Source organism: Mangifera indica, chromosome 3 (assembly GCF_011075055.1).
Source record: "Mangifera indica cultivar Alphonso chromosome 3, CATAS_Mindica_2.1, whole genome shotgun sequence".
Lineage (NCBI taxonomy): Eukaryota > Viridiplantae > Streptophyta > Magnoliopsida > Sapindales > Anacardiaceae > Mangifera > Mangifera indica.
The window spans coordinates 10,024,882-10,050,495 of NC_058139.1; the positions used below are offsets into that span (position 1 = coordinate 10,024,882).

General features: G+C 33.1%; 4 protein-coding genes across 4 annotated transcripts; 3 read left to right on the top strand and 1 right to left on the bottom strand.

Moving 5' to 3' along the window:
* Positions 1-108: 108 nt before the first annotated feature.
* On the bottom strand, positions 109-1,346 carry LOC123210521 (protein BREAKING OF ASYMMETRY IN THE STOMATAL LINEAGE-like). Its single transcript, XM_044628921.1, has 4 exons — positions 1,108-1,346; positions 608-1,026; positions 383-531; positions 109-294 (listed from the first exon to the last, which is right to left on the bottom strand). Exons 1-4 carry the CDS (start codon positions 1,193-1,195, stop codon positions 186-188), a joined length of 765 nt encoding a protein of 254 aa, XP_044484856.1. The 5' UTR covers positions 1,196-1,346; the 3' UTR covers positions 109-185.
* Positions 1,347-2,307: 961 nt separating this feature from the next.
* Positions 2,308-13,891, top strand: LOC123212001 (uncharacterized ATP-dependent helicase YprA). Its single transcript, XM_044631011.1, is given in 28 exon segments — positions 2,308-2,562; positions 2,730-3,464; positions 4,606-4,717; positions 4,822-4,901; positions 5,531-5,686; positions 6,404-6,472; positions 6,682-6,804; positions 6,884-7,033; positions 7,151-7,282; positions 7,377-7,456; positions 7,595-7,689; positions 7,767-7,834; positions 8,780-8,881; positions 8,976-9,037; positions 9,142-9,249; positions 9,401-9,476; positions 10,051-10,187; positions 10,277-10,436; positions 10,571-10,750; positions 11,049-11,076; positions 11,079-11,164; positions 11,290-11,445; positions 12,132-12,299; positions 12,473-12,582; positions 12,882-13,005; positions 13,185-13,280; positions 13,372-13,434; positions 13,511-13,891. Coding segments are annotated over 28 exon segments (3,693 nt in total). The 5' UTR covers positions 2,308-2,403; the 3' UTR covers positions 13,589-13,891.
* A 2,098-nt stretch (positions 13,892-15,989) lies between these two features.
* LOC123210009 (isoaspartyl peptidase/L-asparaginase 1) lies at positions 15,990-18,507 on the top strand. Its single transcript, XM_044628157.1, has 4 exons — positions 15,990-16,194; positions 16,802-17,035; positions 17,350-17,436; positions 17,812-18,507. The coding sequence occupies exons 1-4, from the start codon at positions 16,033-16,035 to the stop codon at positions 18,292-18,294; spliced, it is 966 nt and encodes a 321-aa protein (XP_044484092.1). The 5' UTR covers positions 15,990-16,032; the 3' UTR covers positions 18,295-18,507.
* Positions 18,508-22,021: 3,514 nt separating this feature from the next.
* On the top strand, positions 22,022-23,422 carry LOC123211180 (cytosolic sulfotransferase 16-like). Its single transcript, XM_044629732.1, has 2 exons — positions 22,022-22,558; positions 22,703-23,422. Exons 1-2 carry the CDS (start codon positions 22,297-22,299, stop codon positions 23,269-23,271), a joined length of 831 nt encoding a protein of 276 aa, XP_044485667.1. The 5' UTR covers positions 22,022-22,296; the 3' UTR covers positions 23,272-23,422.
* Positions 23,423-25,614: the final 2,192 nt, after the last annotated feature.

Sequence of the window (25,614 nt, forward strand, 5' to 3'; positions counted from 1 at the left end):
CAGAGTTGGATTGAGGAGTAAATCATCCAGTTCTTTGGCAAGGAATCAATTTGACAACAGAAGTGAATTTAAATTTCTTCTAGCTTATTATGTCACAGGTATATAATATAAATAAATGAATTATATCCATTGCCTCTTTTGAAATATATAAAATTAGGAGATACACTAAGATGAAGATTTATGATTCAAAATCTACAACAGTGAAAGCTCAAAGAAATTGTCTTGTGTTTCCTCAAGTGTAGTCCCTCTGATTTGGGCATTTGTGCTGGACTCCCCATCCACTCCCACCCGAGTCTGCATTAAGTTTCATTTTCACCAATTATTTGCGATATCAAAACTTGCTATTTAATTTACATAAAAAAATTAAGTAATTTAAACTTACACGGGAAAGGCAAAAGAGCCGGAGCTGTTGCCCGATTGACTAGACTCACTCGATCCTACTGACACCATTTCCTGATTCTCCATCGCCTCAGTCTGGTAACTTCTTACTGACGACCCTGCATCGACGTATATAATCTCTTCTTCGTCAACCTGCCATGAATAAACCACAATCTAATTAATTCAACCCCACGTTTGTTGCCAGTAGAGATAGAAAATCAAAGCTCACCATCACCCCTGTCACTGGGATTCTGATATCTTCCTCACTTGTTGCCCCATCGTCACATGAATCAGTGCGATGATTGGATGGTGTTCCTGATTTGCAATCCTTTACGACATCGAATGCTCCGTCTTCTTTAAAGCAGAAGACGATATAATCTTCATCAGTGAAATGCGGCCAGCTTGAGTCATTAGTGATTTCTGTTGAAACAAGATTATTATTGTTCCTCGTCTGTGTTGATGTACCGAGGTTGATTCTTGTACTACATATATTATTATTGTTATTGCTCCTGCATGATCGCGTTCTTCTCAATAACTTTTTACGATTCCTTTTGCCTTTACTCTCGTTATCTTTCATGTCAAATACCGTGCTCCTCATCGGAAGCTGCGGCGGCGACGACGACGATCGATACGTATCAGTTTCATCTTCTGCAAAAAAGAAAAAAAAATTATAACATTATGATTTATATATACAAAACAAATGAACTATAATGAAATCTATTTGATTACCTAGAGGGAATCTGCAAGCGGTGAAACATGAGGCCCAGTCCTTCACTCGCCATCTGACGAGTCTTGTGAGTGACCACTGTATCCACATCTTTGATGCTGTTGGTGAGAGATGAGATGAAGAGAAAGAGTTGAAAGATGAAATGAGAGAAGAGAGGGAACAAACAAGGCGTTTGAATTTGAAAAGATGGGAAGAATGAATTAGGGAAGTTACTGTTCGTCAACCCATGATGATTAGTGAGTCAGTTATGATTCTAAACATGGTAAAACAAGAGAAATTTGTGGAGATTTAGTCGTCAATTACACATAACCATGCAGGCCTTAATTATTGTTCCCCCGAGAAAAAATATCACATTTCTTATTACAACTATTTAAATACAGGATAATTGGTTTAGTTTAGTGTCCCATAATGGCATATATGTCATTTATGGAAAAGGTTCTTGCTAAATGCTAAGCAATATCTTCCAGCGAGACCCAAAATCTCCGTACAACCGACGACTACCATTTCTCTTTCTTCTATTATCGCCGGATTCCGACCAGGGACACTGAAGGAGCTGCCATTAGAAGTCAATGTCATTACAACACTAAACTCATTATGCTGAGGTGACGTAGCACGCCGGAGAACTATCAAATTCAGATCGGGTCTGTAAGCGGGTCGTCATGACATAAACGTATACATACATGGCGGTAATTGGATCTGCCTGCAACCCGGATTGCTGTTGGGTTTGGCCCATCAACAGTACCAAATAATAGAATACTATGGAAATTTTTTTTTATCTAATTACACATATTTATTTTAAATGTATAAATAAATTTATATTTATTATATATTATTATATGATTAAATAATTTTAAATTAATAATAAAATATATTAAATTATATAATAATATATAATATATATCTATTAATATATTCAAAATACATATATAATATTATATATATATATTAATTTTTAAATACATAAATAAACACATAAACATATAATTTTATTGGTATTTATAAATGATTATAATGGTTGGCTTAAAGAAATCTATGCGTACATTAGTAGAATTCTCCGTGCTGTAGAATTCTAAGAATAATTATTATTATTCTTAAAAATAAAAATTAAACTGTGAAGGCGAAAATCTTAGATGGGCTACAATGGGCCCATAAACTTCAGGTTAATGCTTTGTACTACATTCCTTAAAGTCCAATCCTTTAACAATTCCCCGCCAAACTATGTGCAGTGACTTCAAATAAGAAATTCACGAACCCTTGATTTTCCTTCGAAATCCAATCGACTGAAGTGAGAGATCGAAATGGACAAGTGTGATAGAAAAATTCAAGTCCGTACACTAAGCGGTGAAACGACTACCGTTTCGGTATCGTCCGACAAATCCATTCACGAACTCAAGCTTCTTTTAAAGATCAGTTTCCCTCCCGCCTCTTCCTCGCCAAATTTCCACCTCTTCTTCAAGGCAACTACTCTCTTCATCCACATTTGTCTACTTTTTGCTCTTATTTTATGCGTGTGTCCTCTAGTTTTTCAAAATTCGAAGTTTAAGTAATTTTAATTTGATTTTGCTTGAAAGGTTATAATTTCTCAGTTTTTGTCTAAGTAATAGCAACGTAATTGTTGTATCAGGGTGTAAAATTGAACTTACAAAGTCAAGTATGCAGTTTAACGATGGAGCCTGGAGAATTCATTGTTCTTATACCCTTCACTAAGAAGGATAGGCCTCAAAAGCCAAAACCTGATTTTTCTGAAATTTCTTCAAATGCTGCCGAACAAACCTCAAGTTTGAAAAAGTTTGTTGATTCTGCGTATACTGATATGATGCAAGAATTAGCTTCTTTGCGAGAAGATGAAACAAGTAAAATTGATGATAATCAACCAAAAAGCTATACAGAGTTTGGAAATGTAAGTAGAGGTCCTTTAGATGCAAAACGCAAGAGAAGTGTTGATTCTAATAGTCAAGAGGGGCGCCCTTATGATTTTTTGTGGAGTGTTTGGCGGTCTAAAAGCAAGGATGCTCTTGAAGGACAGAATTGTGAAAAGTTTGTTGAGGTTTTAGAGTCATTGACTTGTTTATTGGATCCGCATTCAGGGAAATGTATGTTGCTAAAAGATGCCAGTATGCGGCGTAGTAATGGTGGACTGTGGGAAAGCAATGATAATGATACTTCTTGCTTGTGTCCAGCTTGGTTGAAGAAAATTATGGAGGCATTTGCTTTCATAAGCATCTTTTGCGCAAATCTTCATTTACAAAAGGCAACGGTCACATTGTCTCGAGTGAAGGATGCACTGAATGAGCTTAGCAAGTTTGGAGTTCGAGTTGATATTGAGGACGTTGAGCATCTTTCTGTTCTTTGTCCTAAGGTAATTGTTTGAATTTTCTAGAATTATTGGACTGCTTATGAGATTTTATTACTAAAATGTTAGGTAGGAGGTCACAATATTGTATGGATAACCCAGTAGAGCAACTTCCTCTGTTGAGTTCTCAATGTCAGGCTACTTGACAACTAGAGCACATATTTGATATTTTCTTGATAGTATATTCATCTAGCGGCAAACACAATTCCTTGTCAGTTTTTGGCCTAACAAAACCTGACCTTTGTTACTTTTATGTTTTTCCAAGTTGACATTTGGTATCTGTTGATTGGGTGTTATGATGTAAAAAAAGAAAAAAAGGAAATATATGAAATAAAAAGCAGTTCAGCTGGAAGCATCAGCATGGAAATTAGGGTGTTGGAGTTTGGCACACATTTAGAATTAGTGATAACATAATTACAGTTTTTAGTTTCTTGTTTAAGAAGCAATCTTATATCTAATTTGACTTCTTCATGATTGTGGAACTTGTGGAGAGGCATGTAACCTGTCGTCATCTTTTTGTCGTTTGAGTGCTTCGATAAGTGTTAGGCTGCAACTTGGCTAATGAACAGGAAGTCTGTTGTATTTCTTATTTTGTGTTTACTGTTATTAAGAAGGTTTCATGCATGGTTAAGAATGATTTGAGAGGACTTTAGTTTCTCTGTGAAGCTGATTTTTCTGCTGGACAAGGTTCCTGCTTTAAGATGCTATATTGTTTTTGGCCTAATTTTGCTCTTATGATATGCCCAAATATTGGTATTTCTCACTTAGTTGCAAGTGCACTATTAATTACTCTAATAATCTTTCAGTGAAGGAGGATTACTCTCCAAGGCTATTTCTTCCATGTTACACAAACAAGCGAATGTAGTTTACAGTATGTGATTAATCTATTTCTGCAAATGGCCCTTAACTCCTAAAACATTTTACTTGCATACTATCAATTATATTCCTGAATCACTGTGGATTCTTAGGGTGACCTTTTTCTTTTCTCTCCGCTTCATTTCCGGTTCAGTTTGTGCCAAAGTCCTATTTTTACCCCAGCCCTGCCCTTTGTTCATTTGATCTGTGATATAGGGCAGTGGAAAGTATGTCTCCCCATCTCGCCCTCTTTTTTACTTTTTCCCTGAAGAAAGGCTATTGTCCATCTCAGGTGGTACAGTTTGCTAATGATGATATGGAGTTTAAGAATTATAGCAATGCCATTGTTATCATCAGTGCTCCAACTGAAGAAAGATATCAAGTAGAAGACAATCTGAGAATTGGTATTGTTGTAACTCAACAGATAATTTATTTTAATTTTTAGCCTAATTACAATCAGCTCATGATAAAAAAATGTTTCTGTTTGCTTTTTGCTACCTGTTCACAGGCCACAAAGACATGTCTTTATCCAAGATATTTAATGCATTGAAGAAATGGGAAAGTTCCTTTAAATATGATCTGTGGGAGGTGATTAAACTGTTAACGGTATTTTCAGCTTCTTTAATCTGTATGTACCATGAGTCTATAAAGCAAATTTATTTATCAGTTTCTTTTAGGCAGTCCTTTATATGCTGTCAGTTTTATGTTTTAGTTCACAGTTCTAATTCTGCATCATTGGATAACAATTATCAGTTAAGTATTAGAAAATGGTATATATGATTGAATTTGTAGAAGAGAAAGCTGAGAGAACTAAGTATTAGAAATAGCAAGGGATAAATGTTGAATCACTTCATTTTATTTGTTTAAAGGAAAAATTTTCCGATATGTGCCACAAACCATAAAAGAAAAGAGAGCACATAAGAATGAGCAATAAAGAAAAAAAAGATGACAAGTAACTTTAATGGCTTTCCATTAACCCTCAGTGGCTTTAAATTATACTTCTATATGATTTTCTGAAAGTGTTTTAAACTTTCGATCTATCCAATGTGCAATATTAATATTATTCATAAATAGCTATATTCATAAACACATGCATGTATAAATATGTATACACGTGTCTTCTTGCACATTATACACACCTTAGATTATGTAACTTAGGATAAATTAAAAAATTCAACACCTATGATTTTTGGATAAATGGAGTATTCTTCTTTCAGTGTAAAATTAGAAAGACAGCCATATCCCTCTCCTTGGAGCATTTGCTAACATTTGTCAAGGAACGTGGTACTGTTGTCAATGGAAATGGAGGAAAACGACCTAGCAGAAACTTATCCACTGCTTCAAGTTCTAATGCCACCCAAAGACGATGTAATGTATGTATCTATTTGTATATATACATTTTAACTGGTTTTCGTGTTTCTCTATACCTTCTTTAAGATGTAAATGAAAATTCAATGGAAAGAGAAATTAAGAAAGACAACAGAATCCAAATAGTATGTTATGGCGGTTCGTAATGAACTAGTTATGCTGCTGTGGTTGGTGTCAACGATCAATGGCATTATCCTTGCTATGATTTTATGCAACAAATCCTTTATTTAAAGTATTACTGCTGTTCTGTTGTTATATCATGTTCAAACTATATCCTAGTATTGAAGTTCATCAAGCTAAAAGAATCATTTTGTGCTGATATATGGGATTATATTTAAAATTAGAATTAGAAGATTATATGACTTCTCATTTTCTTTGAAGAACAAATGGTCTTGTTTGTTTTTTCTAAGTGAGAGTTCCGCTGAGGATTTTTGCTTAACATGTACTGAAATTGCCCATGAAATTTAGTTTAAAGTTAAATATGAGAGGCCATAAATTAGTACTGAGCCATTAACTAACTCTGACATGTAGGTACAAGTCTAGGCAGATATAACATATTAGACAGAAAAAAAAAAAAAAGAAAGAAAAGGTTATTGGACTTTTCTGCACACATTAGTCTTTTGTTCCTGAATATTGCTGCTGTACACAGCTTTTGACGCTGATATATTGTTTGAGAGTGTCTAATAGGCCTGAATCACTGTAACAACTTCTTGATCTAGCAGGACACTAGTCAATTGTTACCATTGGAAATGGTTGAACATTTGCGGAAGGGCCTTGGATCTCATGGACAGGTTATATCAATGCTTCTCTCAAGTAAACCTGCTAGATATCTTTTGACTTACCACCCTTACACTTTAATGGATATGTCAAACTTTTTCTCAGAAAGTTGTATAAAAGTATTTAAACATGTAATTTCATGTGAAATTTTGTGCATTTTTCTTAGCCTCTTTGACTGAGACAGCTGCTGTGAATACCATTTTCTGGTATTTGTCTGATGCAGATAGTACATGTTGAAGACATCAGTCCAAGGAAAGCTGTTCACGTAGAAATCCCTTATGAAATCTCAGATAATGCAAAATCAGCTCTTAAATGTATTGGGATTTCTAAATTATATAGCCACCAGGTATGGATGTTTTCTTACAGGCAATTCTTTTGAAAACCTAGTATTTTCTGAAGATAGTCGACTCTTGTTATGTGTGCAGGCACAGTCCATAAGGGCATCCCTTTCTGGGAGGAATGTTGTTGTGGCAACAATGACATCTAGTGGAAAATCTCTTTGCTATAACCTGCCAGTTCTGGAAGCATTATCCCAAAATTTGTTATCATGTGCCCTATACTTGTTCCCAACAAAGGTTTGTTCATTATTGTATACTATTTCGCGTTGTGTCCGTCTTTATTCCATTGAATTTTTCTGTTGATACTTGGGAATTCTTTCGGGAAATTGATATCCAAATTCCTTTTTCATGTAGGCCTTAGCTCAAGATCAACTAAAAGCTTTGTTAACTATGATAGAAGCATTTGGTGCCTCCATTAATATTGGGATATATGATGGTGATACTTCACAGAAGGACAGGATATGGCTGCGTGATAATGCTAGACTGGTATTTAGTAAGTTCTAGGTGTCTTAGGCAGGACTTTTGCTTCAGCTAACAACCTCCAGTTTAACGCAAAAAATTCTTGTCATCTGGCATGCAGTTGATAACCAATCCTGATATGCTGCACATGTCAATCTTGCCGTCACATCGACGATTCAGCCGAATTTTATTGAATCTTAGGTAATATTTGTCGCAATATGATTGTGGATTTTGGTCTATGGAATTCATCCTTTAGTTCTCTCTGTAGCATCATGTCTGTTTCAATGTCAGTTACATTTATACTTGTTATGACAGAAGGTTTACATTTTAATTTGTTAGGTATGTAGTAGTTGATGAAGCGCATGCTTATAAAGGAGCATTTGGATGTCATACTGCTTTTATATTTAGAAGACTACGTCGCCTTTGCTGTCACGGTACCATTTTTCTCACTGTTTTCTTTTTTTGTTTTCCTTTGACATAGATAACTGAATCCATTATTCTTGATGTGCAGTATATGGTAGTGATCCTTCTTTTGTATTTTCTACTGCAACTTCTGCTAATCCTCAGGAGCATTGCATGGTACAACTTTTGGAGACTAATTGCATAATTTGCTTGTATTTCTCTTACCGTTTGTTAGATATATATAAATATATCCTTATAGTGTGTGTGTGTGTATCATTACTCCTTTAAATATATGGTGGTGGATTTTTTTTTTTTGCTTGTTCCCTTTTGTTTTCTCTTCTTTCTCTATAAAATGTTCTATGTGGAAAAATCATAAATTTAGAAATATATAAAATGCTTTTGTCTGCAATATAATCTTGATTATTGCTGTGTTACCAACTAGTTTGTGTTTTCACTAATTTTACAAACCTGACATATTATCCTCCTATTGTTAGGCAAGATAATGGTTTGAACACCGATAATTTCAAAAGCTTAAGCTCATAGGAAATGATCAATAGTATTTAAACTTCAACCCTCCTCTTTAGGTGTATGACTGGATTTAATTAATGTATTTGTGTTAAACATTCTCAAACACACTGCTGGATCTGGATCCATTGAAGCACATTATGGCAACCCAGCTTTGTGCAACAATCAAATTAATAAAATTGAAGGACTTGAACATACGACCTTTTGGTCCAATTTGGTGTTGGCACCATTGTGGTAGTTTCTTTAGCTAAAGTATCCTAAATCACTACCACACCATTAGTGTTATTCCTATGCTCATAATTATCTAGGTACCAGTAATTATAGGTAAGCTGCGATGTTTTTTCAGATTTTTTTTAGAACCTTTTCTTAGTAGTGTACGGCTTGTTCGCCATATGGCATTCTCATTTGTTGGGACAACTCAAACTTGATTTTTCTTAGCACTGGGAGGAGGTTGCATATAACTTTGATGAGGGGAATTTTGAGGACATGAAGTGATTAATATATAGGCATCTTTTATGAAATATTAGATTGTCACATTTTATCTATTTAGTTTTTGTTGTATACATGGACTGGAATGAATCTATTCTTATGCTGCAGGACCTCGCAAATCTGTCAACATTGGAGCTGATTAAAAATGATGGAAGTCCTTCATCTCAAAAGCATTTTGTCCTCTGGAATCCTACTCCAAATGCAAGGACTGTAGGTTCTTGCTAATTAATACTTTGACAATATAGAGAATGGTTGAGTCAGCTTTGGTATTAATTAACCTAGTTCTAATGCTGGCTGTTTTCAGGTGTTGAACAAAGTTCAGAGTAACACGGATGATACAGGTCATACTTCTCATAAGAATTCGAGGTATCATGATTAAACCATCTACACATAAAAAATTCTGGGTTGAAATTATTGTTATCTATCTGGTTCAAAACTTTAGTCCCTCATTTTACATTGGTTCTTTTCAGTCCAATTTCAGAAGTGTCATACCTCTTTGCAGAAATGGTTCAGCATGGACTTCGCTGCATTACTTTTTGCAAGTCACGTAAACTTTGTGAGCTTGTTTTATCTTACACGTATGTTTTGTCAATTTATTGATTTCAGACCCTTCTTTAATAGATTATCTATCTATTTGAGTTTTGATGTTTTTGGTTTCAATTTATAGCCAATTTCTAAAACCATACTAGATGCTGCTAGAATTACAATGTATCGGGATGATTTATGTAGGCGTGAAATTCTTCAGGGGACAGCATCTCACCTGGTCAACTCTGTATGCGCTTATCGTGCTGGCTATGTTGCACAGGTTAGTGTTTTTTGTCTGACAAGTTGCTATGATTAGTTGGTGCTATCATTCTTTTTGCATTATTTCATATGCTGGTCATCTCCATGTGTACAAAAACTGTCCCATGAAAGTTGATGTCAACATCTTACAATAAATTCTTCCATCCTTCTTTTTCAATCTTGGATTTCAAATTCATAATTATACTTAGTTATGGAGCATTAAGTCCCTGCATTTTGCTTTGTAAAATCAGATGTTCTGGGTTGTGACTCATAAAAGTAAATTCACTACCAGTTTGTCTGACTGATGGAAGGCCACTAAATAAATCTCTCAGTTAAGGCAGCCCCTGCCTCGTTACTACATAGATGGGATTGCCTTTCTCTGTACCACCTACAGTATTGTTGACTAAGTTATGCTAGTTTGTTGCCATATATGATTTAATAGTCTTTCATTTCTGAAAGAAAGTTAATTTAATAGAATCTTGCTCCATTGGGTGCACTTTATAACCTTTCAAATCTTCACCAGGATATTATTTTTATCCCCGGACAGTGCTGACGTTTTTTTGTTATGTTGTAAAATTGGCTCACCATTGGAGCAGGATCGAAGGAGAATAGAGAGTGATTTCTTTAGTGGGAAGCTTTGTGGTATTGCTGCTACAAATGCTCTTGAGTTGGGTATTGATGTTGGGCACATTGATGTAACTTTGCATTTAGGTTTTCCTGGTAGTATTGCCAGGTATGGTTCTTTGTCATTTCAGTCCTTGATTGGTAATTTAACTATTTACTTCATAATTTTGATTGGGCTATTTTTTCTTTTGTGTATAGCCTGTGGCAACAAGCTGGCAGGTCTGGAAGAAGGGAGAAACCATCTCTTGCTGTATATGTAGCGTTTGGAGGACCTCTTGATCAATATTTTATGAACTTTCCTCAGAAACTCTTCAATAGCCCAATTGAATGTTGTCATATTGATTCTGAAAACCAGCAGGTATGGATTTTTCTTTCATTGACATTTTGATGTGATAAATTACCGGTACTTTAGCAGGTTTAAATTTAAATTGGCCATGGGTTATAACCAATCTGCAAACTTATGCTCATCTTTTCTGATTTGATAAATTAAAGGTACTCGAGCAGCATCTGGTTTGTGCTGCCCTTGAACACCCAGTAAGCTTGGTTTATGATGAGAAATTCTTTGGATGTGGTCTAAACAGTGCCATTCTAACTCTTAAAAATAAAGGTTACCTCAGTTCTGATCCATCACATGAATCTTCTGCTGAAGTATGGAGTTACATTGGGCATGAGGTATATTATTTTAATAATAAAACTATATGCGCTTATAATGAGTTCCAATTTAGGTACCAATGATGATATGTCACATGTAATTGGGTAATTTTGAATTAAGGATAAAACAACACTCAATCACATGGTGAAACATCATAATTGGTACCCAAATTGATACTCATTATATGTGCATATAGCATTGCTCTTGTTTTAATGCATAGTTTTGTATTTGGTTAAGTATCTCTTCTCCTTTCATGCTTGGTGTACTTTTTCGAATGTCATCTTCTTTTTCAAAGTCTTGTATGTTTTCTACTTCAAGAAAATGCCTTCACATGCAATCAGTATACGGCAATAGACACAGTGAAATACAAAGTAATAGACATGCAAAAAAATGAAGTTCTTGAGGAGATTGAGGAAAGCAAAGCTTTCTTCCAGGTAGTTTAGTTCAAATGGCAATTTCCCATGTAATTTTTAGTTATTACTTACGAATTTTCCTTTGTTCCGTTTCATGTCATAGACAACTAGTATATTCTGACCTTATAGTATAATTCAATATTCAGGTGTATGAAGGTGCTGTGTACTTGCACCAAGGGCATAACTATCTGGTCAAGGAGTTAAATATACCTGATAAGATTGCCTTTTGCGAAAAAGCCAACCTGAAGTATTACACTAAGACTCGTGATTATACAGATATTCATGTTGTTGGTGGTAATATTGTATGTCAACTCTTGACCGTCAGACCTCTTTTTCCTTTACCTCTTTGTAAATGGCATCTGCTGATAGTTTATCTTTTGCACTGTCATCTTGCCTTTCATTTAACTGATATTTATCTTTTGGTGAGTTTTGACTTATATATAATTAATCAGGCTCAATATGGCTTATAATTGGAACCTTGTGTATTTGAATCATAGAATTCTTCAAATTTATGAACTTGATTTGGTAATAAAAAAATCCTTATGCTATAGTTCTACTGTCATGCATTTAGGACATTATCTCATAAGTTGTATGAGGTCCTAGATATATGACAATGTAGTAATAGAGGATAAAAACTTTTATGCTTCAATAGTTACCACTGTAATTCCTGGTAAGGTTTTCTGTATACCATACCAGGGGAAGCCTCAATACTGGACAATATCACGTTGAATTAGTAAAGCACCGTGGATACTTAATTGAAATTAAAGCAATGAAAAGGTAATGTATTTAAATACTTGAACTAGGAGGAATGTATTTCAGAGTTGGTAAAATGGTCAGAATGTTGGGACTCCTATAGTTAACATACCTTTTCTACATTTCTCCAAGGGAATTTGCAAATGTTGTGAATCTCTCTGGCATTTTAATAGTGATTCCTGTCAAATACTGCAGTATGAATTGCTCTTGAGCTACTTGTTCTGACTTTGTTTAGGCCTATCCATCAAGGGGTTCCAAGATCCAGTTGCTAAGAACAACAGCCCAAGCACATATTTGTAAAGTAACAACTACTTGGTTTGGTTTCTATCGTTTATGGAGAGGAAGTGGTGAAATCTTTGATACAGTTGATCTTTATCTGCCTAAATATTCATATGAATCACAGGTTCTTTTAAGGACATTATATGAAATTTACTTCCAATTATTATTTTACATGTTGCTGTATCTGTCAAGAATATTGTGCTATATTTATTTAAATATGTGCTTGTAAAGTAACCAGAAGTTGGTTTAGTTTCCATAGTTTAATGGAGAATAGTTCTCATTTTCACATGTATACAGGCAGTTTGGGTTCAAGTTCCGCAATCAGTTAAAGCAGAGGTGGAAAAAAAATTTTTGTTCCAATCAGGCCTGCATGCTGCCTCTCATGCTCTTCTTCATGTAGTGCCTATGTAAGTATTTTCATTTCTATAATCTTATAAAAAAAAATGAAGGTACTTACTGTCAGATTGATGTTTGAACATTAAGATAGTCTTGAAACTTCTGCTTGATGATGTCTGTGATGATCATTGTGCAAGAATTTCCCTGTGATTTTTATAACTGAAACTGACAGAAAAAAAATTCATTACTTAGCGAGATTTGGTTATTATTTGCAGCATCACATTGTTTTTACAAGTTAGGATTATCAATTACTAACACCATTTGTTTCTAGGTTGTGTATCTGACTGCTTCGTAATTCTTTGGCATGTAGATTTTTGAGATGCAACTTATCTGACTTGGCTCCAGAGTGTCCAAACCCTCATGAGACCCACTATTTTCCAGAAAGAATTCTATTGTATGATCAGCATCCTGGTGGGACTGGTGTTTCAAAACAGGTGATTAACATTAATTTGAATTTGATTAATTTAAAGAAGGCATTTGACTTCAATTCTTGATAATACTTCAAGCTTTGAGTGAACCAAGGATATTTGATTCTAAGCTTTAAGCACATTTTCTCCTGATTGAAGGAGATGCATTTGTTATTGCTAACATGGTATACGTGGATGTATGCTAGATTCAACCATATTTTTCACAGCTTTTAACTGCTGCTTTAGAACTTCTAACATCTTGCCTCTGTGTGGGAGACACTGGCTGCCCCAATTGCGTCCAGGTCTGTTCGAATTGTCACTTGCTGATGATGTATCATGTCTGTGCAACCTACAGGAAGAGTACTAATATTAACATTTGTACTTATGTTGCAGAATCTCAGTTGTTCTGAGTATAATGAGCTCATACACAAGGATGCAGCCATTATGATTATCAAGGTTCGGCTTTAAAATTCATGGAACCAAATGTCTACTGTGGTTATTTTGAGAAACTTAATAATGTTTGCTTGTACAGGGTGTTTTGGATGCTGAGAAATCTTACTTTGAAGGTCTCCCAGACTCCTTTGAATCACCGACAGTGGAGGATAACTGAACCATTGATGACTGAAGTTTACAGCATACAATGTAAACCCTCATTTTGTTAACAACCATGTAAAAAAATTTTGGGTAGACAAAGGAGGGTTTTTTTTATGAGTATTTATTGCTCAAGCCGTAAAAGGAAAATATATATTTACATATTGATCGAAATGGCCCATGCAGGTCCCAAACCTGCGACTTCTGCGTTGTTAGCACGATGCTTACCAACAGAGCTATAATAGGTCAGTAAAGGAATTTTGAGAAATATAACATACTCGTTATAGTGGGGCTTTGATATGAACAAAATATTTGGAGATGACTTAGAATTAGCATCGTAATAATGCATGGAATATTATCATGTCATAGCGGAAACAAAATGAGTATATTATTTTTCCAATACTCTTGTCTCCATAACCAGGTCACTATATTCTTATTCTATACTCAAGGGTTAACAAAAGTGATAATTAGCACCTTTGAAGTTAAAGTTTGGGTTCAAGTCTTTTTTACGTTTGTAAAATTTTGATTTATCTGATACAGTGGTTATAGGTCTGATTATTGTGTTTCGGATCTATTTATTCAATAAATACGAATGCGAACGGGTCTCCAATTACCAATATATATATATATATATTCTTATTACAAATGGCAGTTGGCTGCCCTGATCTCATCTCTTATTTGGCTTTATTAAAATTTCAACATTTCGGTTCCGTTTGAAGACAAATACATCAATTCATAGATCCCTCAATTATTTGATTCTTTTTCAAATCCCAAAAACACCATGGTTCACTATTATTTCTCATAAATTATCAAGATAGTGTTCAATTACAATATAAAGACAAGATAATAAGACAATATTTTTAAGAAATATTTAAAATGTTTAATATTGTATGTTATAAAATAAAATTTTTAGTCATTCATCAATCATAAGTTATATCAACTGGACAATAATTATTAAAAAATGAAGAAAAATAGGCACATATGAACTACATATTGAAAACATATAATAATTTTATGTTTCAATCTTTTAAATTACTTTTTGGTATAAGAAAATTACTTTTCAATCAAAGATTCAAAATTTTCCCATCACCAATATTGACAAGTAAAGTGACTTTAGTCTGTATTAACACTAAAGATAATTGAATATTAAGAAACTTTATAGATGTATAGATAAATAAAGTGTTGAAAACATGATCCTCTATTCATAATATTGTATTTTATTTTATAGGTTGAAACTGTAATTTTTTAGTTCGGTTGGTTTGACTTGAAATACAAAATAGTTTGCTTGATTTGAGATTTTGTAATCATTTTTTCAATTTGGTTTAATTTTTTTAAATCGAATTAGATTAAACACACCCTTATAAATAACTGTCTGTTCATGAAATATCATATAAACCTCTAAAATGTAAAATTGCATAACCCTCTCAATTTGATTTAATAAAAGAAAAGATATATTTTAGTCCAATTTGCGTAAATTTGCTTACTAGAGCATATTATATTTACCTCCCCCGCATGAACTAGTTAATATGATTTCAACACTACTTTCATTTAAAATTCTTGTAAATCGTTAATTACAATAACATATATATATATATATATATATATATATATATATATATATATATATATATATTTTGGATTAAGTGATTTTTTCTGTTTATTTTGGTGTTTTTTGAATGAAAAGTTGATAATAAAATTGTTGAAAGTAAGACGTAGATGAGATCTTATAAGCAATGAGGGTAAACTTGCTATTATATAATATGTTTGGTTACATTCATAAATTTTAAAAATTGGTTAATTTTTATATACTCTTAGGGGCGTTTGGTTTCTGTATTTAAAGATTACCTTGGCAATCTATCTTTTATTCATTTATTTGGTTTACCAGTAATAAAAGATTACAATAATTTTCTGTTACCAATGCTAACATGACAGGTAATATAAGTGGTAATTTGATTACTATATTCACCTTAGGTATTTAAAGATTACCAAAGTAATCTTGATTTTATTATAATTATATTATTATTTATTAATTTTTTGAGAAAAAATAAATTTATTTTTAATTAATATAATAAATAATATAAAAATATTTAAAAATAATTATATTTAAGGATATTTAAGTAAAATAATTTATTAGTAATCTTTTATTACCTTTAACCAAAAATAATAATTATTTATACCTATCAAATTTTATCAAATATAATAATTATTTATACTCAATAATCTTTTAAATAATTTATCTTCAAGATAATTTTTTTATTTTGATTGTAAAATATTATCAAACTGAAAACCCTTCAGAAATTATGAGTTACTTATTCACTTGGTTTTAACACTGAATGCGGTTATTCAACAGTGCGTAGTACAAGATGATTTGCTCGCTTGCATCCAATCTCCATTTCGCTATAAATACACAAACTGCATGTCATTTCCTCAACCAGTGGCTTGGTAGAGTGAGAGAGTGGAAAAATGGGGTGGGCCATAGCTTTACACGGCGGGGCCGGAGACATCTCTCGGTCTATGCCGGAGGACCGTCGCCAGGCACGCGTGGCAGCCCTCCGCCACTTCCTGAACATCGGCGTCAACGGTCTCAGAACGCAACAGCACGCCTTGGATGTTGTCGAACTTGTGGTACCTTCGCATAAACTCTCTTTTTTGTTTCTTCTGAATATTATTATTATTATTATTTAAATCTGCCAAGCTTTTTTCCTATAAAAATTCACCAAGTTTATTTATTTGAGAGATGAAAAAGTATTATATAAATTAAGAAAAGAAAGGATTAACATTATGATTACAAAATTAGTATTTATGTAATCTAGTTTAGGCTAATAATCATTGGTTTGTTCAAAGATAAAGTTCAGGATGTTTGTTCTTAATTTTCTGAATTTATTTCATCTTTATTCTTGATGAAATTACTGAGATCATTGAATTTGTTTACAGATTGACTTTTGCTTTATGAACAGTGATCTTTCTTTAACCTATATAAAATACTCCGAGGTAGACAAATTTATAAGGTGCTATGTAGACAGTTAAATTGATCGATGAAATGTATGCTTGTGGGAAAATAATTGCATAATACAAAGGATGCTAAGAAAGATTTTAGTTGCGTGTGAATGAGCCTGCTGTGTGGCAAATCATTCAATAGTTGTGAAACTGTATGTTTCTGTTATTGATGAATGAGTGTTATCGACTTGATAGTCCTTTTGCTGTGTGTTATTGCTGATTTTGGTCTTAATAGGTTCGTGAACTGGAAAACCATCCGAACTTTAATGCTGGTAGGGGATCTGTATTAACTACCAAAGGCACAGTTGAGATGGAAGCTTGCATAATGCATGGCAATACTAAGAGATGTGGAGCTGTTTCCGGACTTACCACTGTTGTTAACCCCATATCTCTTGCACGACTTGTCATGGAGAAGACTCCTCATATTTATCTTGCATTTGATGGAGCAGAAGATTTTGCTAGGGAGCAAGTTAGTTACAGTCTTACTCTGCCTCCTTTATGCTGTTTATCAAAACTTATGGCTAAGTGGAAAAGATTTTCCAGCTCTGCATGAACTAGACCTCTTGAAGCCTTTTCTTTTCTTTTTCTTTTTTAACAGAGATAGTTTGTTCCTGAATTTCTATACACTAGCTGTGTGGTTTGTTCTGTATTAGTTTGAAGTTGAATTAGGGTCTTCTTTTGTTGTCCACTTTGTTGGATGTATTCCTACTAGCATTAGTTAGACGAGTGCTTGATCTTATTCAAATTTTCATAAATGATTCTGACTTTTTAAATTGCCCACAGGGTGTTGAAACTGTAGATTCAAGTCATTTTATTACACCAAATAATATTGAAAGGCTAAAGCAAGCAAAAGAAGCCAAGAGAGTTGAGGTATGGTAGCTGTCTCTTCTTCCTAAAATAGTAGATAAATGAGATTCAGAAATCTGACCCATTTAACTTTTCAAATAAATTTTTACTTGTTATTTATCACATTCATCTGCTTAATGATATTACTACCATGAAGGTTGCCAGTATACTTGATGTTCTTGTGGTTTTCATGGAAACCTAGAATGAAAATATATGTACTTAGCATGGTTTGATAACTGAGGATAATATCACTGTGATGCATTGACTCTATAAAATTGCCACTTTGAATTCATTTGATATGTAATGTATTGTTTGGTTATATTTCTTTAACTAGCATATTATTCTTGGTCATTCATTGGCCTAACTTAGTGTCCACGTGCCTTAAAACTGATTCTGCAGTTAGATTATACACATCCAATTCCAAAGAATGGCAAAAGTGAAAATCCACTTGCGGATGGTGATAGCCAAATTGGGACTGTTGGATGTGTAGCTATTGATAATGAGGGAAATTTAGCTTCCGCAACGTCTACAGGTGGATTTGTTAACAAAATGGTGGGTAGGATCGGGGATACACCTATCATTGGTGCAGGAACATATGCGAACAACCTTTGTGCAGTTTCTGCTACTGGCAAGGGTGAAGCAATAATGCGAGCTACTGTTGCGAGAGATGTTGCTGCTCTTATGGAATTTAAAGGTTTCTCTCTGAAGGAAGCAGCAGCTCATGTTGTAGAGGTGAGTGTTCCAAGAGGCAATGTTGGTTTGGTTGCCGTGTCTGCCACAGGGGAAATCACCATGCCTTTCAACACCACAGGCATGTTTAGAGCTTGTGCTACTGAAGATGGGTATTCAGAAATTGGAATATGGAATTCTAAGGAACATTAAGTGATTTGCTTGAGTTTCAGTTGTTTTAGGTTCTCTGTGCTTTAAGGTTATGTTGCCGCGCAAGGTATTGCTCTTAGATAAATAATTGCCTTGAATGTTGATGTTTCATTAAGACAACCATACCAGTGATGTAATATATCATACTCTGTTTTGCTTGCATTAAACTGTAAAATCTTGTAATTGTTGTTATATGGTAAAACACTTTTTTGGTCAGACTCACGATATGACACCTAGAGAAGTATTCAGTGACTAGTAGTCAGTCATGTGGATAGATATATCTTTCCCAGAGGAAGCAACTGGTTTGTCTACATGTCGTCTTTATTTCATGCCAACATAGGAAATCAATTACTCCCTCCAAATCGGTATCAATTAGTTACCTCAAGATACATAATAAGGCTTTCAAAAAGATACAGCTATCCTCCTTAAAGATTAGTAGATTACTACAAAATCAAGTGTTTTGAAGGACATCCTCTTGTAAACATTAGTTATGCTCTGTCGAAACAATTTTCTAGAGTCATTAATAACATAATTGTAGATATAAATTCTCAAACAGTAAACCGAACCATATTAAAATTTCCTTATGTCTGATTCACTCAGACTCTGGTTCATTCTAATGTAATGGATAATAAAGTTATTTACTTAATTCTAATAGCCAGTATGATAACTTGTTTTGCATAAAACTTAACATTTTAGTTTAATCTTAAAATCATACTCATGGTAGATAAAAAATCAAAATACCCATTCATAGGTTAATTGCCTACAAAATTTTCAATTAGAGGTAGAAGTAAAATTGTCATTTTACCTATAAATCTTAAAACCTTAAAATTTATGTCATTTCCTCCCATAAATTAGAAAACTAACATTTAACCCCCTTGATTAAACTTTGAAAAATTCAGTTTTTCTCTTTTCTAAGTTTTATCTCTAGTGGCTTAGGGTCGGCCGGGAATCGAGAAGAAACAACGGTCTTCTCTAACAAAGAATGACCCTGGACGACGAAGTGTCGTCCAAATTAGAAAGAAGCGTCATCCTTCATCGTTGTGTCTTCTAAACTATGTTGTCCTTTGTTGTCATGGATCGTTGTCCTTCGTCATCATTCATAGCCAAACCTGAAGGATAGGTAGAAAGCATCGGCTGTCAACTGGAAAGGTGATGGCCAGAGAAGAAAAACAAACTTTAAAGGTAAAATCTAAACTTTTCAAACTTTGAGAATGAGATGAAGTGTTAATTTTTAAAACCTAGGAGGAGAAAATGATATAACATTTAAGGTTTTAGGGTTTATAGATAAAATAATAATTTTACTTTTAACTTTAAATAAAAATTTGAAAAACAGTTAACTCATAGATAGGTATTTGAGTTTTTCATCTGTCATAAATATGATTTTGAAATTAAACTAAAATTTGGATAGGAAATAATCCTTTTCCTTTATTTTGCTCAAGTGGTCGCTCAACTCCTTGTGACAATTAGCGGTATCCCATAGGGTACAAGTAATGGCTAAAGCTTAACATCAATAATCATCGTATAATTAAAAGAATTATAAATCGATAAAATATATAATGGAGAAATTATTTAAAAAAACATAATCCACACTATTATTGTACCAAAAATATATAATTTTGATCTCTTTATTATAAAAATAAAAAATTTAATTCTTTCAATAGAACAAAAAACAAAATTCAATTACCAAAAATTGTTTACACTAATCGAGAATTATCTCAATCATCATTTCTGAGTTAAAGCAAAAAAGTTCACATCATTAATATTTAATAAAATTGAATTTGAAACAATTTCATTTGAGTTTAATATGAGTTTTGTTTTGATGAATATGAACCCGAGCCTAACATATAAGGAAATCAAATTCGAGTGAACGAGTTCAGAGAACTCGAGCCAAGTTTGGTTTGTTTACATAAACTCTCGATCTATGAAGTGAGCTGAACAAGAATGAGTTATTCTTCAGGCTCAACGAGTACAAACCAAGCTCTAGTTGAACCCCCTGAAAACAAGCTTCACCCTATTCGAATTCTGTTCGGTTTGAATCTAACCCTACTATTTAATGATATTAGATTTTAGATCTTTTCATATAACAAAAAATAAGAAGGATATTAATTAAAATAACCATTTTTTTTTTTGTCTTTTATATACACAGCCACCTTTTTTTTCACTATACATGTATAACCCAAAATATAAAATATCTAATATACCTTCAGTATTTGAACTCACCAAGCCAAATCATAAACCTCACCTACCCAGCCAACCCATAAACCTCACCTACCCAGCCAACCCATAAAACAAAATCATTTACCCAGTCAAGGCAAAAAATCACTTACTCACCCACCCAACCAACCCATTAAGGAAAACACTCAGTTAGCTGAGGCAAAATCACTCACTCACCCACCCAACCAACCCATAAAAATCACCCACAAAAATTAGTCACCTAGCTAAAGAGAAAACTCATACCACCACCAAGCAATCAAGTCATCGTTACCGATACTATTCGGTCATTGACAACAATGTTTCCATCACTTTGGACATGTTCCACCGGCGAGTTTTCATCATCTTTACAGATCTCAAGCTTAAACACCTAAAAAATGTCAAATGATGTGAGTATTGGTTTAAAATTTTCAAAATTTGCTTATTTTGTTAAGCTGATTTGGGTATTCTTAGATTTGATATTATTAGATTGAAATCATGTTTTACTTGGTAGAAATGGTGTATGTAAGTTGGAAAAATATTTGAGATACATGATTTGGTGGATTTGTTGGGATAATATTTTTCGACGAAATTTCTGATGTGTGGTTAGCTAGTCGATCAACTGTCCAACCAACCAATTTTAAAATTTTTGAAATTGGTTGGTCGAATGATTGATCGGGTGGTTGGACAAGCCAATCAATTTTACTTAAAAAACTTGGGATATTAATTAAAATTACCAATTTTTTTGTCTTTTATATATATATAGTCACTTTTTTTCTATTATACAAATATAGTTACTTTTTAATTTGACTTATCCTTTAAAAGGAGAAGAGTCTCTTGACAAAAAATAATTGTGATCCAAAGTTGTGGTCCACTTCCAATAACATTCTAACTAAAAAAATAAAAGAAGGTGGTTAAAATATTGAAGTAAACACAAAAAAAATCCAAATAAGTTTTAGAGCTATACCTTTTAAATATTATTTACAACTTTTTTATGTTATTTTGTTTAAGAGCATTTTTGTAGATAATTCATAATTGCTTCATAAAAATTGTGGTTTTAAAGTGAAATCAGATCAAATACTGTATAAATAACTAGAAAAGTTCAATAGATCAAGATTTGCAAATGTTTTCTTATGCTTAAGTTGTTTGGATGTGAGAGATCTGGTTTATTAAGTTAGTCAGGTCGGTTTCAATCTCCCATGAGCAGAAACTTTCATAGCAATATCCTAATGGTTTGGGTCTCACTTTTCTATCAAAGGCAATAGACAATTTGTCTTTTTCGTCTTTTTCTATGCCAAAATAATCAAATCTTTATTTCTTATAAGAGTCTCAAAAGTAAATAAACTCTTTATTCATTGGTTTATGGAATTCCAAGTGAATAAACCCTTTACTCTCTTTAAAATCAATTTTTATAAATATTTCATGCTAATTTGTTTATTAAATTATCTTACGAGTTTTATTTATTTTAATTTTAAAATAGTTAAAGTTGTATTTAAGACTAAGTTTCGAGGACATTAGATTAATGAAGATAATGTGATTATGATAGATATTGGTGGTGATGAAAAAATGATAATGATTGATACAATACGACTAGTTTCACCCCATCCTTATTGTCATCGCCCCAACAACGTGCCTCAATTGCTACTTTATTATTATTGCCTCAATGATAATAAAAAAATTGGCGGATCTTTTATCTCTTTTTAAAATGGCACTCTTTAGAAACATAGCACTGTCAATCTTCTCTTAGCAGGTCTTCTTAAAGTTCTTCCTTCAGTACTGTATGTGGCTACGCACTGGCAAGTCCTTCACTTACTCATGGCTAAAGCTCTCATAACAGCTGAGAAATGTTTTGTTCCTAAAACAAAAGAGGAAGAAGATGAAACAGAAAGAGTCTACAACAGCTACAGAGACATAATCTCTACTCTTCCGAGAACCAAAGGCTGGGCGACTCAGCATCTTTGTCAATATCAAGGCTTTTGGTTTCAACCCCTGGTTGGTCTTGAAGGAATCATGTGGATGCAACAACACTTCACCTCTCGACCCACTGACATTTACCTTGTCTCCTCTCCAAAATCAGGTACTAGTTGGCTTAAAGCTCTTCTCTTCTCCATAATCAACCGAACTCTTTATGATTTTTCTACTCATCCCTTGCTTACAACTAGTGTCCATGATGTTGTTCCCTTTATGGAACTTGACCTTTTCAAGAACACTCCTATTGCAGACCCAGAAATTCTTCCATCGCCTCGTATTTTTGCAACTCATATGCCTTTCACTTCATTACCAGATTCCATAAAAGATTCTTCTTGCCCGATAGTTTACATATCTAGAAACCCGAAAGATGTGCTTGTTTCTTCATGGCAATTCGTGAATAAAGTGAAACCCAAGGATTTGCCTCCCTTGTTGCTGGAAGAAGCATTTGAAATGTTCAGTGAAGCGATTTCTCCATATGGGTCGTTCTGGGATCAAGTTTTAGGGTATTGGAAAGCAAGTTTAGAGCTCCCCGAGAAGATACATTTTTTAAAATATGAAGACATAAAGAAGGAGCCTTTACTGAATATAAAGAGAGTGGCGGGGTTTGTTGGTCGGCCATTTTGTTTACAGGAAGAAGAAAATGGAACTGTGCAAGAGATTTTGAAGCTGTGTAATTTTGACAATATGAAAAACTTGGAGGTGAATAAGAATGGACTTTACCGTGTTCGCAAAACTAAAAACGATGCGTTCTTTAGAGAAGGAAAGGTTGGAGATTGGAAGAATTATCTAACAAATGAAATGGCTGAACGAACGTCTTGACGAAATTGCAAGGCAAAAATTCCATGTTTGGGGATTAATGTTGTAGTTTTATACCAAAAGAGTGATCCGTCTGTCTGCTTGTCTTTGATGGTAGAAATAATCAGATTATTGTATTTCAGTTCAGATCAATTGCAATATTATTAATTACTGTTAATCCTCAGCCTCAAGTCAAGTATACATAAATTATTGTTTAATCAACTACCTAATTCAAATTAAATTAATAATCAGAGTTGAGAACAGCTACCACCGAACCACATATAATATTATGCCTCGAGTGGGCTGCTTGGCCCATACTATTAATTTAGGCCGGGAAGGTCATTTTCTTCACCAGTTTTAGTTCAATTTTAACTATTTTAATCGGGATATTAATTAAAATTAACAAAACTTTTTTCGTTTAAACCGTTTTAGACAAACATACAATGGTTTTATCTTTATAGACATATTTATTTTTAATTTCAAAAATACCCTCTTCAAGCTTATTACGTCACTCTCAATGATTTACGTCACGCCCGACTGCCTAAAATTTTCTTAACAGATTTGATAATTATTTATTTGAACTATCACTAATTCACGTTCTAAGGATTGAAAATAAACTTAAAAATTGATAAATTTTTGTTTAGGTTTTAAATACAGATAGTAACGAAAAAATAACATAGATGAGGAGAATGATAAGTACGAACCGATGTTGTATCACGGTACGTATGGGGCATAAAGGGTGCATAGGGTGCTTACAGAGTGCGTACAAGGTACGTGCAGGGTGTGTACAGAGTGCGTACAGGGTGCATAAAGGATGTGGGGTGCGTAAAACTCATTTTAAAATCTAACACATGAGGGTGTACACCCTCATCGCACCTCTGTTTTATATATATTTATATATTATAATATAATATTTAAAAAATATAATAAATATATATAACAATACAATATATATTTAAAAATTATTATTATTATTTATATATATTATATTAAATATTATAATATTTAAGATAACATATAAATAATAATAATAATTTTTAAATATATATTGTATTATTATATATATTATTATAATTTTTAAATATTATATTATAATATATAAATATATATATAAAACAGAGGTGTGACAAGGGTGCGCACCCTGCATTCGCACCCTATATACATATATTTATATATTTTAAAATGAGTTTTACGCACCCCGCACCTTTTATGTACTATACGCACCCTTTACACACCTTGCATGCACCCTACCACTCTGTACGCACTCTGCACGTATTCTATACGCACCCTTTACGTCTCATATACATTGTGATACAATATCGATTCATACTTATCATTCTCCTCATCTATGCTAATTTTTTTGTTGCTATCCGTATTTGAAACCTAAATAAAAATTTATCAATTTTTTAATATGTTTTTAACCCTTAGAACGTAAATTAGTGATAGTTCGAAAAAGAAATTATAATCTGTTAAAAAAATTTTAGGCGGTCGACGTGACATAAATCACTGAAACTAACGTAATAAGTTGAGAGAGGGTATTTTTGGAATTAAAAGTAAATTTGCCTATAAAAATGAAACTGTTATACGTTTACCTAAAAAGATTTACGTGGAAAAATTTTTGCCGATTTTAATTAACATCCCATTTTAATCCAAGTCTTAATTTAATTTCAAAACTATATCTATAATAGTTTAAAAATCTAAATATTTATTTATGACCTAACTATTATTAAATTTTTCTATTAGAGACAAATATAAAATTGTTATTTTGTCATTAATATTAAAAAAAATAAAATTTATTATATTTTTCTCTAAGTTATAAAAATGAATAATTTCACCCATATGTAAAGTTTTCTAACTTTGAAAAATAACATTTTTCCCCCTCTCAAACTTAGAGTTTATTTTCAATGACTCTCCAACAATCATCTTCGACCATCGATAACTCCCCTTTAAACCCAAAGACATCGTCGTCTCTCCTAAGAGAAATCTTTCATCTAGATGAGATGAATCCAGATAATTTGTCTAGATGACGCGACAAAGGCGTCATCCAAAATGCTTCATCTAGACAACGTAATGAAGACATCGTCCAAACAATGTCTTCGTCATTTAGACGAATTATTTGGAGTAGTTCGATCCAAATGATTCCAAACAAAGGGTTACTCTTGGGAGGGATGATAACAACTTTGGGTTTAAAAGAGAGTTACCAGTGGCCAGAGAGCCGTTAAAAATGAACTATAGGTTTTGGGAGAGAAATGTTACTTATAAAGTTGAAAACTTTAAACAAGAGTAAAATTATTAGTTTTTAAAATTTAGGATAGAAAATATAATAAATTTTATATTTTTTTAATGTTAAGGATAAAATAACAATTT

Bases quoted from the DNA above. Each gene is read 5' to 3' on its own strand.
- LOC123210521 (XM_044628921.1), bottom strand. From the start codon at position 1,195: ATGTGGATACAGTGGTCACTCACAAGACTCGTCAGATGGCGAGTGAAG. The intron at 1,027-1,107 runs GTAATCAAATAG...TCTTTTTTGCAG, and splicing joins CGCTTGCAGATTCCCTCTAG to AAGATGAAACTGATACGTAT. The intron at 295-382 runs GTAAGTTTAAAT...AACTTAATGCAG, and splicing joins GGCTCTTTTGCCTTTCCCGT to ACTCGGGTGGGAGTGGATGG.
- LOC123210009 (XM_044628157.1), top strand. From the start codon at position 16,033: ATGGGGTGGGCCATAGCTTTACACGGCGGGGCCGGAGACATCTCTCGG. The intron at 16,195-16,801 runs GTACCTTCGCAT...TGGTCTTAATAG, and splicing joins TGGATGTTGTCGAACTTGTG to GTTCGTGAACTGGAAAACCA. The intron at 17,036-17,349 runs GTTAGTTACAGT...AATTGCCCACAG, and splicing joins AAGATTTTGCTAGGGAGCAA to GGTGTTGAAACTGTAGATTC.
- LOC123211180 (XM_044629732.1), top strand. From the start codon at position 22,297: ATGGCTAAAGCTCTCATAACAGCTGAGAAATGTTTTGTTCCTAAAACA. The intron at 22,559-22,702 runs GTACTAGTTGGC...CTCCTATTGCAG, and splicing joins TGTCTCCTCTCCAAAATCAG to ACCCAGAAATTCTTCCATCG.